General features: G+C 48.0%; 1 protein-coding gene across 3 annotated transcripts in view; it reads right to left on the minus strand.

Annotated features, from left to right (window-relative positions):
- LOC105686090 (protein neuralized) overlaps window positions 1-16,373 on the minus strand; it is a 69,532-nt gene that overhangs the window by 12,047 nt on the left and 41,112 nt on the right. Inside the window, exon 1 of one of the 3 annotated variants that reach the window (XM_012400694.3) lies at window positions 14,679-15,674. The exons of 1 other annotated variant lie outside the window; for it this stretch is intronic. In XM_012400694.3, the coding sequence (XP_012256117.1) occupies window positions 14,679-14,940 (262 nt within the window). In that variant the 5' untranslated portion in view covers window positions 14,941-15,674. Of the gene's footprint in view, window positions 1-1,194; window positions 1,694-14,678; window positions 15,675-16,373 lie in introns of those variants that run through there. One more of the 3 variants, XM_012400695.3, reaches the window with a different exon arrangement.

Here is a 16,373-nt window from a genome sequence, read left to right on the forward strand (position 1 = left end):
TTTCGAGAATCTATTAAAAAATTACATCGCTGGAAGGAAGTTCACGTTTTCGCAATTAAGCGATATAACCGCGTTCAGCCTTTTATTTGCGAACCCTAATATCCGACTCCCCCGCAAATTTCTCATCCATTTTCTTTTTTTTTTTTTTTTTTTTCTTGTTCCTTCCACCGCACCGAGTAGCAAAAATACGAAACGTCCGCAACAACCGCATATGCGGGGGGTCGCAACGTCCCGCAACGACAAGTGTATATTCCCAGTGCGCTACTTCGATCGCTCTATTTATGAGCGGACCTCACAAAGCTCGCGTCGAACAATTGGATTAACGAAGAGTCGGGGGTGGGTTTGGGTGGCTACCGTATACATCACGGATGAAAACACCCTCGAAGGCGATCCTCGTCCGGCGAGGAGTCGGGGACTTCGTTCGGACGGAGAGGCGAGGCGAGGCGAGGCGAGGCGATGCGAGGGGTGGGTGGGGGTCGATTCGACGTCTCCGCGGAAAACGCATCTGTCGCTTCGCAGGGTAGAATCGAGGTACGTACGTCCGCGTCGTGGTTTGCGGGGGGGCGGGCGTTCGAACGGCACGGGGCAACAAAAATAATGGGGGCAGGTTCGCGATAATAGTTGAAACATTGGAGCGGGGAAGGACGTTACTTAGGGTGTCTTTAGCGTTTCGATCGAGGGTGACCGCGATCAAGGCAAGGCTTACGTAGCTCCTCTCCGTACTCTTTTGTAGGGTAAACGAACGCGATGATCGCAGCGCGCGAGAGGGGGATCGTTCGCCAACGACCGAGTCATTGATAGGGTGGGTGTACGCTACCCCCGTGCGTACGACGTGTACTTCTATGCAGGCGTATACAAACACTGTAATATACTTTCTCTATACTAAACTATATTTTACGTATACGTGTACGGAGCGTCCTTGAAGGGTTCGCAGGGCTCGAGAGTCATTGATAAACGCACCGTTCGCGATAAGCCTATGTATGGGTATGTATCAGCATACGAGTAACGGCGATCGCCGTTTGATCGTATTCCTACATCCGCACTTTCTTTTTCCCCCCGCTTCTCCGCCTTGGAGTGGATTTACCAAACGGTATACAAACAAAGAGAGTGAGGTACGAGAAGCAAAGACGAGTATAAGAGAGAAAGAGAGAGAGAGAGAGAGAAGGGCGGAAAGGGAGTCGTATGTATACTCACATTGACCATTGGTAGAAAGTCTGAGGCGAGCAACCCTCGTAGCCCTGCTAACTGTCATGGGTCTTCGGGGTCGATGGTAAGACAACGACATGGTTTTTCCGACGTTATGAAATCCGAATGTTGGAATAATAATTCGACGACGAATAAAAGGAACGTCTCTCGCGCGGGTTAAATAAATTTGTAAGCTTATACTTTTATCGGAACAAAGACGACGCTACCGTAGAAGCGGGGTGTTTTCTTACCCGCGACCCCTAAAAGAGACCCTAGCAATGAAGTGAGAATAGCCGAGGTTCATGAGTCATTCGAAAATACCGACATCGTCGCAGTATCGCCGTGAGCTGGTTATTGTTTATTTAGAAAATGAACGCGACGTATTTCGCACTTTTGCGCGGACATAACGCGGCAACGAACACGGGCGGCGTGGGGAACGCTGCTTCGTAGACTGACGCAGAGCAACCAGGGCGTTATGCAGGGCGGTCCCAGCTGCTGTTGCCGGTGCTGCTGCTGCTGCTGCTGCTGCTGGGCCTTGGCGTTGTTCGTCGTGTGCGGTGTGCCGTTCGTGTGATTCACGTATTCACCAGTATCAGAATGGCCCAACTCCCTCTACCAATGAACGCGAGCATCGACTCTCCCTTATCTAACGTCCTTCCGTTACAATTTCGAGCCCGTAACCGCAATCTTATCCTGCACCGTCTTATCCACCGATGTCAGCTATCTAAAAGATATCGGCGAATGACCTCGATGACTCTACTCGCGAAAATTTTTCCCAACGTCACAGGTGCTCGATAATTTCCCCGCCCCTTCGATTCCTACTTTCTTTTATCCTCCCCCCAGGTAAAAATCCACACGGAACGAGATCTCCGAAGGAGAACGAAATGAGGGGCGGAAAAGAAGGAGATCAAGAACAATAAAAAAAAAAAAAAAAATCTCCCAATCTAGGGGAAAGAAGTCGGGGACTTGAGCCCGTTTTATTCCGGGTCCCACGCGGAACCCGCGCAGGGAGAATAGTACAGTCAGGCCCCTAAGTAGTAGAGCTTTTGCTGGTACGGTCACGGGCAGCTGCCACGCGCCTGCGAAGCGAGTAAGAGGGATGCGGCATAGCGCAACGGTCGCGAGCCACCTGGCCCAGAAGCTCGCACCGGGCCCCCCACCGCCCCTATCTCCCTTTTTCCCGAGCGTCAGCGGCGCCGATGCCGTAATAAAAAGCAGTGGAAGGATCTCCGAAACTGACAAAGAAGATTCAGGGACGTCGCGTACCTTTGCGCTAGGCAGTATTTTTAGATGCTGCGGCTACGAGAGAGCTGGAAATCGATTTCGGCGCGTAGAGAAATTCGGGGACGATTTTATAAGCAGGTATACCGCCTACCTACGCGGATCCCATGTCATTCTACGTGGCTTCCGGGTCGATAAATTATGCCGAATCGGATACAGAGAGCGTCGTACGTACACGGCGTATTTTAGGGGAGTCGGTAACCCCTGGCGAAACTCACATTCGGGTTGTTAAACTTTACAACGCCGTACAGTAGGTATACGAAGCGAAGTCTGAACACCCGCGCCAATGGTTTATTCTGGTAACTATAACGAGACATCTGCTTGTACTCGAGCCACGAAACTCGGTGCGCGCATGCAGACTTCTTTGAGTTAACAACCTCGGTTATATAGCCGTACAAGTTAGCGCGACACGTTCCTCCTCACCCGAATCTACGTACGTCCGCTGATAGAATTGGCAAAACAGATTTACGAGGAGAATCGTAATTGCGTCGTGTATTCCGATTCATCTTTTTCTTCAAGACAATCCACCCGAAAATTTTACGGGTAACGAATTTATAACAATCCAAACGCCAGCGGGCCTGATCGATCGCCGGAGACGATTGCGCGAACTATAATACATCGGCCTAGCGAGCCTTTTTCCCCGTTTATGGATCGAGGCGAATTATTCCGTATGGAAAGTTCATTGTCCTCGTCCCCCGTTCTCCAAAAAAAAGCGAAGCTCCATTTCCGATTTAGATATATTCATAATAAATTACGTATTCACCAAATTCAGCCGATCTATCGTACCCCCACGGTGTTGTAACGACCTAATTTTTACGGAGTGTTAACGCCCGAGTCCCATTCGTTTTATCGGAAAATTCTAGCATATTTTTCAGACGGGTAGAAAAATGGCAAAGGGGTCGCAAAAGCGAACCCTCGTGCGAAAATACACATGGTGCATGGGGCGGCGATGGCGCGCAACGTCGCGTTCCTGCGGTGCGTTGAATCCAACACACGCGCGAAACACGCAGCGTCGGCGCGTACATCAATCTACCACTGTACGTAGGTATTTAGGAGGGTAGGACACGGGATGCGGAGTACAACGGTGGCTTCGAAATATTCGATACACCGAAACACCGCGAGGATTTTGTGTCGGCTCTCGACTCACGTAGAGCGCAACACGAACCCGTATCGATTGGCCCTGGCTCGTCACCAAACACCTAGGCTTTGATATTCCATGTGGCAACGATACGCTGATAATGCAACTCGCAAACAAGATTGCTCTATACTACTCGATTTCCAACGCGGAACGTTACGTCGGATTTTCCTGCCGTACGAACGAACCCCGTTGTACAGAAAGGCGGAGGAGAACATCGATCACGCGGAGACAGACTTTTGGAAGAAGCTCGCCGCTGATATCAACTTTATTGCTTACGCCGAGCCGCGTAGCGAAGCTCGTTAGTAACCCTACCCTTGGAAGAGGCGTTGGATAATTAATCATTACACAATTTCGCGTAGGTAAGACGAGTTTCAGGTATTATTGACTACCGAGGGAATTCGAGCGGCCTTAATTTCTTAATGGTAGTGTTTCCTACGGCGGCACGCACGTACCGCACCGGAACCCGAATCCGGATATCGTGCAAAGATTTTTTTGCGGCTTCCCGATGGGGTGCGTCGGCTCCCGGTATGGATTCGTTCCCGCAACGGTTGTACTTCCGTCGAGGAAGGTGTGTGGAGAGAAAAAAATTGAGAGAGAAAAAAAAAAAAGAAGAAAATAATATGAGGGAAAAAAAGAAAAAAAAATCTTTAGGGAGTGGGACAAAAACCTCCGGTTTCCGAAGGGTGTCTATTCTCGGCCGGTGCAGCGCATGGGAACCAAGATCCTCAACTTGTAACGTGCGAGGGACGATCGGGGATCTATGGGAATCCGAATAGGGAATCCAAAACAGAGTGTCTGGCGGAGAAAGGTGGTGGTGTCGCTGGTCCCGTCGGGACAATGGGAAAGTTGTTTGCTTCTCCGATCATCTGCATATCCCGTTATTAAATATTCAATTCCTCATTTGATCACGTGAACGAATCGTCAAAGGGTCGGAGTGGACGACTGAAGCGGAAAAATTTCACGCAGGTGTTTCTCTGAATGGCCAATCTCTTTACCCAAATATCAGACGAATCGCTGAACATAATGGAGATTTGTTGTATATACGCTTCCAAAACGACGAACAACCGAAAAAGTTTCCTTACAAAAAGTACGACTGATCTACGTACGCTTCTCATATACTCGAAACTCACAAGTTAACCGGTGATTTATGTCAGAAACATGTGGAATCCGTTTTTTATTCTCTCTCCTTTTTCTTTTTTTTCTTTTTTTTTTTACATCACTCGATTCAGCACGAGAATCGGCGTGACATTTCGATGCGTGGGAATGAAATTGTGCCACGAATACACACGTACATCGCGTCCGATGGCGTATTACCAGCGCTTTATCGTGCGGTGTGTTTCATACGCGGCGACACCGATCGAGTTTATCGTGTTGCCGAACGCGTATCGCTTCCGATCGCATCGCGATTTCCTGCACGGTCATCCGAGTAGCGCGTTACGAGCCACGGGACAGGTATGCAGGCGAGGGTATCGTCATCCGAGTAGCGTAAAACTGATCAGGAGATAGACGAGTTTCCCCTGAAAGCTCGAATGTGGGCCTGCGTTGTTACGAGCGTCGACGCGTGTCTTCCGAGCGTATTATACGTATAATGTATACGTACGTGTTCCGAGTTTGGTCGATTTTTTACCATATGAGTCGTGGAAATAATTAAAACGACCGCTCCGCTCGTACACGTATATATCTACTACGGTATAAAAGAGATCCGTAGATAACGCGCGCTCAGAGCCAATCGTCAAGTGCCCCGTCCCGTGCGTGTCTACGTCGTTATTGCGTTGCGTTACATTTCGAGTGGTGCGTTACGGTTGTACGAAGTGTTGGCACCAGGATTCTACTCCGTAAGACAACGGTGGATAAACCGTACGAGAAGAAGGGATTGTCTCATTTTAGTCGCGTTGGTCTCATTATTCGTCGAGCGGCGAAGAACTCCGGCCATGTGTATACCGGGTCAAAGATCACGATGCGAAGGTTCTCAACCGAGTAACGAACCGGGATAATTTACCTAATCCCGAGCCAATGAAATAGGGGGAATAATCGAGGTAGAGTTTTACCTTTATTGGAGCGATCAATTAGCGACCGACAACGTTGAATCTTTTACGAGTACGCGATCGGATCAATGCCCCCGAACGAGTGAATTCTGGGGAGCATAAATCTTCGAGGAAATCAACCGAGCAAGGAAGTTTTCGTTTACGCGAGCGATCAGCAACGCTGTCGCTGTTTGTGCGGTCGACGGATATTTTCCCGTGTGCCGAAAAATGAAAAAAAATCAATTGTACGAAACGGTTCCTCCTCAAGTTGGCGAAAAGTAGGTGGCGCGATAAATTTAGAAGAACAACGATCCTCGAATAAAACATTCCGCGTGAAATTCCGGCGAGATACGGAGCACGATTCGAATTGCTATTTCTTTCGTCGGTATAACCGTAGCTGCCCGGATATCAACTTAGCCGGTTGGAACTTCACGCACGCGCAACTTACGGAAAATGCTCTAAAGTCGTATTTTGCCTCGGTCGGACACGATTTCCGTTTAGCCGTTGGCCCGGCCTTTTTGCCTCCACCGATTCGGTACACTCGCTCCGTCACGAAACACGGGCTCGCGCCGCGACCATCGCGGGAGAAAATAATCGATGTGGACCGGAACTCGGAGGCGGTGTACAGTAACGATCGGTGGGTACGCGTCTGAATAACTTGAAATGATAATTTTCGAATTCCAAAAGCGAAACGAGGTAAAAACAGAACGGAGGATCGCGAAGGAGGTGGAAATTCGAGGGACGAAGGATGGAAATTCCTAATTTTCCGCGTAATGAGAACCGTCACGGAGACACGGCAGAGCCGAGATCTTATTAACCCTTGACTCGACGTAATTAAATCATCTTACCATTCATTCAGTCATTGACGTGCTCAACGAGCCTTTCAATGGCGCTTGTCATAAATTGGGCGTGGGACTTGCATAGGTGGGCGGACAGCGTCAAATCGGCGCAAAAGGATCGCCATAAATGCCCTATACGCGCTGACTTCCGGCGAGATGTGATACAAGAGAGAATTAACTAATTAAGACCGAGTAAATTAGAAGAATTGAGTGAATTGGTCGAGGAAAAGGAGCGGCCGTACGAGTGTAACGGACGATGCGAGAATCGGCTGAAATCGAGGAACGAAAATCGTCGAATAAAATCCACAAACTCGAATTTCAACGGATCCCCGGAAAGAGAGTGAAAAAAAACAAATTGACCGACAACTGGAAATATTGGGGAGATACAAAAAATGGCACACCGTCATCGGTATCGTCCGATGCTCGCGCTATTATTTTTCCCGAATCTATCCATCGAATACACGAGGAAAAAAAAGTCTTTATCGAAAAACCATAAAGCCTCGTTGTTATTCGGAGCAAGGTAACGGCTTCCAATAATTAATATCTAGAGTTCGCATAAAAATATTCGCTCCCCCGAAACCAATCTTCTATTATTTTTATTCTAATTCCTGATATTCTAAAAAAAAAAACTTCAACCTCGCATCGCGTATTATAATCCGTGATAGCGTATCCAATCGTAATCAATTTCTAGGTTTCCTTGCCCGTGAACTATGAAATAAACAACAATCTAATCTGAACTGCAGTCGTTAGATCTTCGTTATCTGCGAATAAAGTCGGCGACGATAAGCCTAATCAATGTTATGTACGCTTTCGTCGTACACTCGAACTATGCGTCCAAGCTATTTATATATCATCTGTTCGATCGACGACCGATGATAGAAAAAAAAAATAAAAAAAGTCGGGATTTCGATGTAATAAGATACAGTATACAACGGTTGAAACGTCAGAATTTGAAAACTCAATTCCGAGGGCGAGGTCCCGCGGAATAACATTTTTCGATTAACACTCCAACATCTCTACGAAGGGTTTAAAGTCGGTAGATTTTGCGACATTTGTTCCATTAAAACGAAAGAGGCCACATCCTTTATCCAGGGTGGAAAAGAACCCCGGTACTTCCAACTCCCTTCAAAGGGGGAGTCGACTGAAATTTAGCACCCCCGCTTGCGGAGCCCTTAAAAAGTCAGTCGGCGCTAACCGCAGGGAATTGCAGAATTGGATACGTCGCGTCGTCTGTACGTACGGGGCTTACAACATAGGTATAGGTATACGTATACGTCCTATGAAACACGGAGATATGATTCACCCTCGACAAAAGAACGGACAAAATTTTTTGAGAGCCGTATGGCAAAATAAAAGTATACTTTCATTCGCTGTTTATCGCGGGTATTGACTTTTGACGCTTTGTTCGGATAAAACGACACCTGAAATTTGAAAAGCGCAAAGCACCAGCTACGCAGACATTTCGTCTTTTTCTATTCCTCTATCTTCTCGGAATTTTATACTCAAAAAGCGAATGATTATTAATCTTCTTTTTTTTTTTTTTTTTAAACGACGTGCCTGCAGGTCTGTTGAATTTCTTTCGGCACGAGCATCGGCAAAGTTTAGAAAATCAACGAGGCCACTTTCGTCCAGAGCCACTTGAGCGAGACCGTTCGTTGGGAAAATTTTCAGAGCGTTGTGGCAAAGCGGCGCGGACGTCTGTTTGGCCTCCTTCGGAGAGCCTCGAAGTTCTCCAGATAAAGAGACGTCGAGTGCTTAATAGTCGACAGGTTTCGCGTGGATTTTCAGCGTGTAAAATTTAACGCCTCGTTTAAATCACGGTACTCGGCGTATAAACGACGCACCCATTTCACGTCCATTCGAAATACCCGTTTATCCCATCCGTAATCCCCTGCGAACTACTGGAATCGCACCATCGCCGACGACCCGCCAGACGGACTACAATGTTACAACGCGATGGACGATATCGATTCGATCCGCACACAACCGTGGAAAACTTGTAGGTACGTTCAAAAGCTTCTTCTCCTCCGCTCGGCACACCCGCCGGCCCCGACGTGAACAAATCAGAGAGTCCGGCGATTCGAACTACTGTCTCACATACGAGCGTGTTATTCTAGCGGGATATTTCTTCAGCTGATATTCTGGTATAGCAGTCGACGGTGACGACGCTGAAGTTGCAGCATCACAGCTGAGCGATATAGTCGCCTTTACCAACACATCGTCAAAGACGTTCGGTGAGCGGGAAAACCGGTCCTCGATATGGAGTAGGTAGGCATGTGAGAAAGACCAGGTTATCGGTGTTCCTCGGTTGGGTGACGTCACTCGTATCCCCGTTGGAAATGTTTACACGTCCCAAAGTCCCGGCGGCGTTACACTCGAAGCGAAGTATAGATAATATGCATCGCGTGAGGTTGGTCAGTGTTTGGCCAAGGAAGAGACCGGCCGATGTCCAGGAACTGAGAAATGAATATTCGCAGCGCTGACGGGGGCTCGGGGTATTTCCGCGTGTGATGTTCGAAAGGGCGCAATTCTAGTTGCAGTTCAACACACCCGCATCTGCATAGTATGGAGCGCGCGGTGCATCCATTTATTACGAACGCCACGCTCGCGTCTGTCCGACGAGGTAGAGCGAATAGACTCTGGTTCTCAGTCGTTGGACGGGAGATTTTGTTGCGCTACCGCGGAACCATCCGTTTCGTTTGTGTTTGTTGTGCAAACAAAAGGAACATCGAACAACAAAGCGCGGGAGATGAAATCTCTCGGAATCTGCGCTGGTTCAATAATCTCGTTTACGAGGGGGACGAACGGCGGATGATGGATCAACTTGGCTCCGGGTACGTTGCGTCGTATCCGTAAACAGAGAATTTATTTTATATGGACACGCGGTCGCCGGTGTGTTTGTACGCGGGGTGCAAAACCGGTATGTCGAATGTTTACGCCTCGGTGCGGTCGGTGCGGCCTTTTGTTTTTCGTTTTACGTGACGTAACGAACGCACCGGCATCTAGAGATCCGCAGCATCCAGCTGAGAATCTCTGACCGAGAGTGATTCACCTCGCGAAGCGAGCAGCGCGAGACTCGTGGAAGAGAATCACTCGAGTGGGAGGAATGAGGAGAGAAAATCAGGACCCATTGAGTTCAACGAAGACGTATAGATATCTGACTCAATATTGCCCGATGTTACCGCCTCTGCTGCTGCTTCTGATGCTGCTGCTGCTGCCGCTGGTGCTCTACACGATACGATGACCCGCGTGGAAAAAGGCCGCCATCTTATTGGGAAGTTCTCGTCGTTGGCTCTTTTTGTTCTTCTTGTTCCATGCAGCGGCATGGGTCTATTCTGTACCGTTCTATTCTTCACCCACTGAGAAAAGCCTTTCATCGAAGACCTGCATTCTGTCGATATAGAAAAAAAAACAAAAAAAAAAAAACCCCCCCAGAGGAAGAAGTAGAAGTGCCGGGATTCGAAAACAGGCTGCTGCGATCATTGCTGGTTCCGTTTTCGGGAAAACCTCAAACTACCGGCTATACTTCCTGAGGGAAAACCGGATCGATCCCTCCACGACAATCGCATCGGACTACGGGTACATCGTTCTCGATGTTTTGGTACGTCTTTGCATCGTCTTCCTCTTCCTCGGGTTAACGTACCGCGCTTGCGATCGGGATGGAGTGCATGTACACGTATAACCGCGACCTCGTTTCCTGCCTTGTAATTTCAGTGACTACTATTTTCGTACATAGATTTTAGTGCCCGCGGGCACTGACGCACGGTGCACGTCTAGTCTTCCGTTAAAATCCCATCGCAGCATGAACGCACGTGATGAAACCAACATCGAACCGGCTACGAAGTATCGTTATACATATATATATTTGTACACGAATACCCTACCGTGCACATGTATTCGCGGTGATTTTCAATTTGTATTTAACTACGTGTTCGTCAAATCACGCGTGCCGACCGACCGCGTGTTTGTTCGTTTCTTGTATCCCTCGTCTATTTTTCCTCCGCTTTGTTCAATCTTTCTTTTCATTTTCTATTTGTGATTTATCGTTGTCCGATAAACGACGATGTTCGACGTTACGCGCAACGCGTGATTCGGCGACACGTTTACCGGTTACACGGAAGCAGCGCCCACTTCCTCCGATCCCGCGGTGTACCTACAACGCATGTCACGAACACCGCATTCAATTTCTACTTTTAATTTCAGACCGCTTCCCATTGTTTAAATTCATTAATCACCCGTACAACTACCGCGGTCCGACACCTGCGAATTTATAATTCTCTATTGTAACAGTTGGTCGCGTTCGAGATTTTAACGAGAGTAAATCGCACGAGGGGAAAATCAGTTTTCCAAAGTCCGGAACCGCGCACCGTGCAATCGAAACGGAAATCGGACCGCTGCATTCTTCAATAAACGGTGAAATAAGAAAATGGAGGAAACGGGGAACGTCTAACCCTCATCTTCCGATTGCGATTCGAAAATTTCTAAGCGGTTGATTCCACTTCGGATGTAAGAGTCGTGAATGCGGCGTCGTATTTCTCTGATGATGTTTCCAACTTCCTGCTCCGCGATATATTGAGACCGGAAACGTCTGTGTTCTATAGGTATAGTGTGCACGCGTACCCGAGGGTAGCGAACCGGAGTTTTTCAGGGACTTCCGAATATCGCGCATACCTGGCTACTACTATAGTCGTCTATTATCGAAGTTTAATCAACAGTTTACGTTCGTCCGGCGTTGCGCGAGTTTATGATTTTGTACACATCGCACACGTGTATATATGTATGTACTTCATCTGCAATTTGAGACCGAGCAATTTTATCCTGCTAAACTTCACTCGTCGAGTGAACCTCTGCGGTTTTTTTTTTAGTTTGATTTTTTCAAGAATTATTTAATTATACAGCGTATAACGGGGTATCAAAGCTGCGGCATTTTCCCCGTTTATTCCGAGGAAGGCGGAAGTCGCGTGGGAGTTTCCTGACCGATTGTAGCATAGCTTCCTTCTTTACTAACACAAAAAATGTACACCGCATAGCTGGATGCGAGAAACCGCGACGAACTTGAGACCAGACCGTAGGCTTGCAACGCAACGCGACGCAAAGCTAGCTCTACTTTTAAATTTTATGTTCTTTCTTTCCTTTCCTAGGGCAATTATCGACAGATCCTTGACTCGGCTGCGTCCAGATTTCACAGATGCTGTCGGTCGCGGTAGAAAAACCGCCGGAGGGTACGTATCCACCGAGAATTAAAGGCAGATTTCCTTTTTTTATTCCTTTTAAAAAAAGCGAAAATCCAAGGTAAAAAAAAAATTAAGATCGGAAGGCAGTGAATATGCAGCAGAAGGAGAATTGCCGATTATCGCCACTGCTGTTCAAAACCCCGGCCAGGTATGAAGCTTTTAAATTTTAAAGGGGCGGGGGACGACAAAGTTGTCAGCTGTTTCTTTGATGCTCGATCGGAGGGGCTGAAGGTTGGCTGCTCGTTGTATTACTGGGAGAAAAATTCTGGACCCCGAACAGCTGTTGCTTCTTAAAGAGCCGAAGCCGTAGAGCGACGTCCCATGAGCGGCACAATAGCTGCTCTTCGCAGATTCATCGAAGATTTTCATTCTTTTTCATCGATACGCCTCACGTAGTTTTCTTATTTTTCTCCGTGTGTAGTTACGTTTCACGAATTCTCGTAACAATTCGAACGGTGCGTGTGTGAGGAATGTTTTTTTCCAAGCTTACGGGATCCCGTAAACTTGTGTTTGCGTAACATCATTTTTTTTTCTTTTTTTTTTTCTCCTTTTTTACTCGGAGCGACGTCGAATTCACGTGAATATGTTAGCTTTTAGTAGGTACGCGCGGTACGGGCGCGTTCCAAAAGATCCCCCACTAGGAGGCAGCAAGAAGGCAATTCCCTCAGCGTTGGTCCCGGCGCTGTAAAGGCTTCTCTCTGCCGCGAGGCAAAAAATATATCAGTTCAGAATCCAGAAGCAAACGAAACCCGAAAGGTTGTTATTAGAGAAACTCCTCCGCTCTTCGTGACCCTCCTTCACTTTCGACCAACTCGCTATTCAATTTTCGTTTTCGAACCGAAAAAATTCTCCAGAATTCAGCGGTACGCGCTTTCGCCGTTCTTCATCCTCATTCGTCGATTGGAAATATCGTCGAGTCGATCCCCGAGGATCCTTGGCAACATTTGCCAAGGATATCGCGTCACGACCATGCGCGACAAACGCAGAATAAGAAGACACAGAAGACTTTTACGCGCGACGCGCGATGCCATGCGTGATCAAGCTCTCACAAAGTTGGTTGCTGACCAGCAGCTAGAGTGGCTGCCGCCGATGGGCGTTATAATAATGCCCGGCGCACCTGCCCGTGCAACACCTCGCCAACAATGGCTACGCTCAAAACAAGCCTGGGTTGAGTGCAATATCGATCACCAGTTTCCCATGTAAAGCTCTCCCTCCCATAACACCCGTACAGAGAGACGGTGCCATTGATCCCCGGCAGACAAGGTGTACCTACGGTACAGCGTAAACCCATTTCACGTTGCGCAACCCGTACGTTTATGCAAATCCCCGTTTCATGCGAGATTGATGTAGTTTGAAAGAACATCGACGGAGAGAACATCATCTCGTTATCCTGGAAAAATGTTAGCTATTCGCGCGGGGCTACTACGGAGCCTCGCAGACGCAAAGGCTATGGAGATAAGAGAATCGATGGACAAAGTTCGCTTTCTAGATCCGCGAATAGGTAGGTAGGTACTCGCGACGCGGAGCCGTATCCTTACCACTCGATAATTGAGTGTGAGAACTCGGTTTCTTAACTCCCGCAACTCTACAGACTGGCAAAAAGGAACTTCGTGTACACCCGTCTAATAGGCTGGTTGAGCGTTGCTCGTCGATTGAGTAAAAAGCGAGTATGGGATAGGCCGGGTTATAAGACGACCAAGATTTCTGTTACTGAGTATGATGATCACGTTTTACGCGAAAGAAGCCGTTACCGGTGTACATAAACGTTGCGCGTGTGCAGCGACGATGACGCGACTCCGTGTACGTATCTGAGATAACATATACCTCATCATATGATCCGATCTAAGCTTGTGAGATGGATAATTTTTCTCTTATCCTCTTTGCTTCTCTTCTTTGTTTTTCGCCCTCCAGGACTGTGCGACGAGACGAATGAGAAATTTTTGGAAAATCAACGGCAAACGGAGCCGAATAAGTCAGACGAATGTACCGGAAAACCGGGAGCGATACACCGGTTCGTCCTCCGAGTAAAAAGGACCTCGAAAAATGGATCATTTCCCAACGCCCCATCGACCTATTTCTCTTCAATGGATGATCAATGCCGCACGTTTAATCTTTCCGGAAAAACATCTCTAGGGCCAATAATGGCTTCATTTTCATCCGAAGCGAATCATGCCGCGAGGCTGTATCTGTTCTGTTCCGGTCCGTCCGTGAGATGTGACCCATTTCGCATATCGGCCCTATTGTCTTCGCGTCGTAGAGAAGTAGGACGATTATTTTTAGTTCGTTTTTTTTTTTTTTTTTTTTTTTTCTAATTTTCCTCACATAATACCAGCCCAGCTGTGCGCTCATCGCCTCGAGCAACCCAGACCCCCCCGATCATTATTCTCTCGTATGCATAATTCAGAGCAAAGATTCCTTCCTACGTTCGGAAGAGCGTTGGGACGAGGATACGTTTTTTCACAAGCTTCGAAACGAATGGATTTTTGGGCATCGGACGTAACCGTGAGACGATGTAATTTACGATCGAAAAATAAAAACCGCGACCGTAGAGATCGCGTTCGAAAAATAAATTATTATACATTTATCGCATGTAGGTCTGCGATGCGTTCAGCTGTTGACAACGAACGCTCGGTAATTCTCATTATGCAGGTATACGTGGTAGCAGGTGCGGTTTATTCGGAGCGTTGCATATTAACAAGTGGAATACATTCGCCGTATGGATGAACGGTCTTAAGTAGCTTATTTTATATAAAAAGGTGCTACGAGCTAACAACATGCAAATTTTATCGTCGATATACATATAATTAAACATAAAAACTGCAAGGCCAACGGGCGTCCGGATGATCCTAAAAGGTTGAATAATGTAACGACGGTTCTCCAAAGTGAGGGGGAGAGCTCCGTTTCGCCGGGTCGGACGAGAGCCCCGCCGATCGCCGTTCAAATTTCTAACGAGATGGATAATTTTTCAAATGCTCACCTAGACCCATCTTCCGTTTAAGTTTCTTCAGGACTTTCATCTTGCTACGCAGAGGTGCCAATACACCGACGGTGTCTGCACCGTTTTGATGATGCGAGTCGTTGCTTTTGTTGTTGTTATTGTTATTGTTGTTGTTGTGGTGATGATTGTGATGATGTTGCGACGAAGCACTTGCGTTCGCGTTGGCCGCGTGACTGCAGCAGTGACAGGGATGACTCCTACTGCCGGCGGAGCGCACCGCGCAATCACCGGACACCCCCATTAATGGAGCCGTCTTTTTACTTAAAACTCGAAAAATTTTCACAAAAACTTTTTACTCCTCCTAGCACTTTTCACAGTTTGCTTTTTCCCCCGGTTTCTTCTTTTTTATTCAACGATCTTTGAATAAAAAATCTCGCTCGATAACCGCTTGAAAATGTCAAATCGAGACAAGGTGCATCCGTATGGGAGAACTTGACGCGTGGTATACAATCTCGGTCACTTCGATCGATTCCGATTGATTACTTTGCTACACTTTTGAGTAATCGATTATACCGAAGAACCAAAAAGTACGAATCGAACGATGGGCGATCTTCGACACATGAACGAATTATTTTTACAACGTAATTGCGTGGTTGACTAGATTACGAAGGTGATTACAGTCTATGTATAATATATACGGTTAATTTACGCGATTATTGATCAATTTCTTATCCTCCCTCTTTCGATATTCAAATTTTATTCGCGCTCTTGATCGTACGACGAGGTGGTACCGGGTCTCGAAATCGCGGAGACTCTCCTCGTTCGGAATACCTCGAATGATCGAACGAAATTACGCGGTGGTTAGCTAGGGCGATGTCTGCGGTATTTCCCTAATTCCCTAAAACGCGGACTTTGCCGCCTGGCACGCACTTATATGCGAGAAACACGAGGAGCTCGGAGCACTCGCTTTCTGTGTGAGCGCTCGCAGCGAACTGAAGGATCGTCGAACGCGCACCCGGAGTATCGGCGGACGGCGCGCGAGCCATCCTCCAATCGGGATCCGTCGTTCCCCACCCCGTGATCAACCGCAGGGGTGTTCAGGGGTGCATTGCACCTGGTGCACAGCTGCCCTTACCTGAGCGCACCCGGCTGCCCCTCGGAGGTGGCGAGGTTGGGTGCCACCCAGACTCCCCGGTTCGGTCGCCTGCTTGCCCGCGTGGCCGATCGCTCGAATCTTGAATTGAGTGGTACGGACGTCCGTCTGCGTGTGTAACACCAACACCACCGCCACGTCTCGCCTGTACGGGAAACACATACCGAGAGATGATCTCTCTCCCGGCTCTGGGTTTACCGGACGATAAGAAGAAGCTGCACAGACATCGAAGATGGAGGGAGAAAAGGAGAGGAGGGAGAGGAGGGAGAGGGAGTCGGTCGCGTGCCGTTCTTCTGATAAATCCCGATCAATGCCTTCTCTGTGGGACTTCTGTGGCTCGGGGTAATCTCTGCTTTTTTCTCACCGCCTTTCCTCGCTCTCTGTTTTCTTCTTCGTCTTTGTCCGTCATTCGGAGCGAATCTCGACGGATCTTAGAACGACTTTGTCAACGCGACGAGCGGTCCCCATTAATTCGACCCGTTGTACAAGTGCAGCGGCAGCGGCGGCTATACAGTCGGCGGCAAATGGCCTGACCTCCTGGGATCGTCGCGAGTGTCGTTCCAAATTTAATTGGTCGCTGG

Source organism: Athalia rosae, chromosome 1 (assembly GCF_917208135.1).
Source record: "Athalia rosae chromosome 1, iyAthRosa1.1, whole genome shotgun sequence".
Taxonomy (NCBI): domain Eukaryota; kingdom Metazoa; phylum Arthropoda; class Insecta; order Hymenoptera; family Athaliidae; genus Athalia; species Athalia rosae.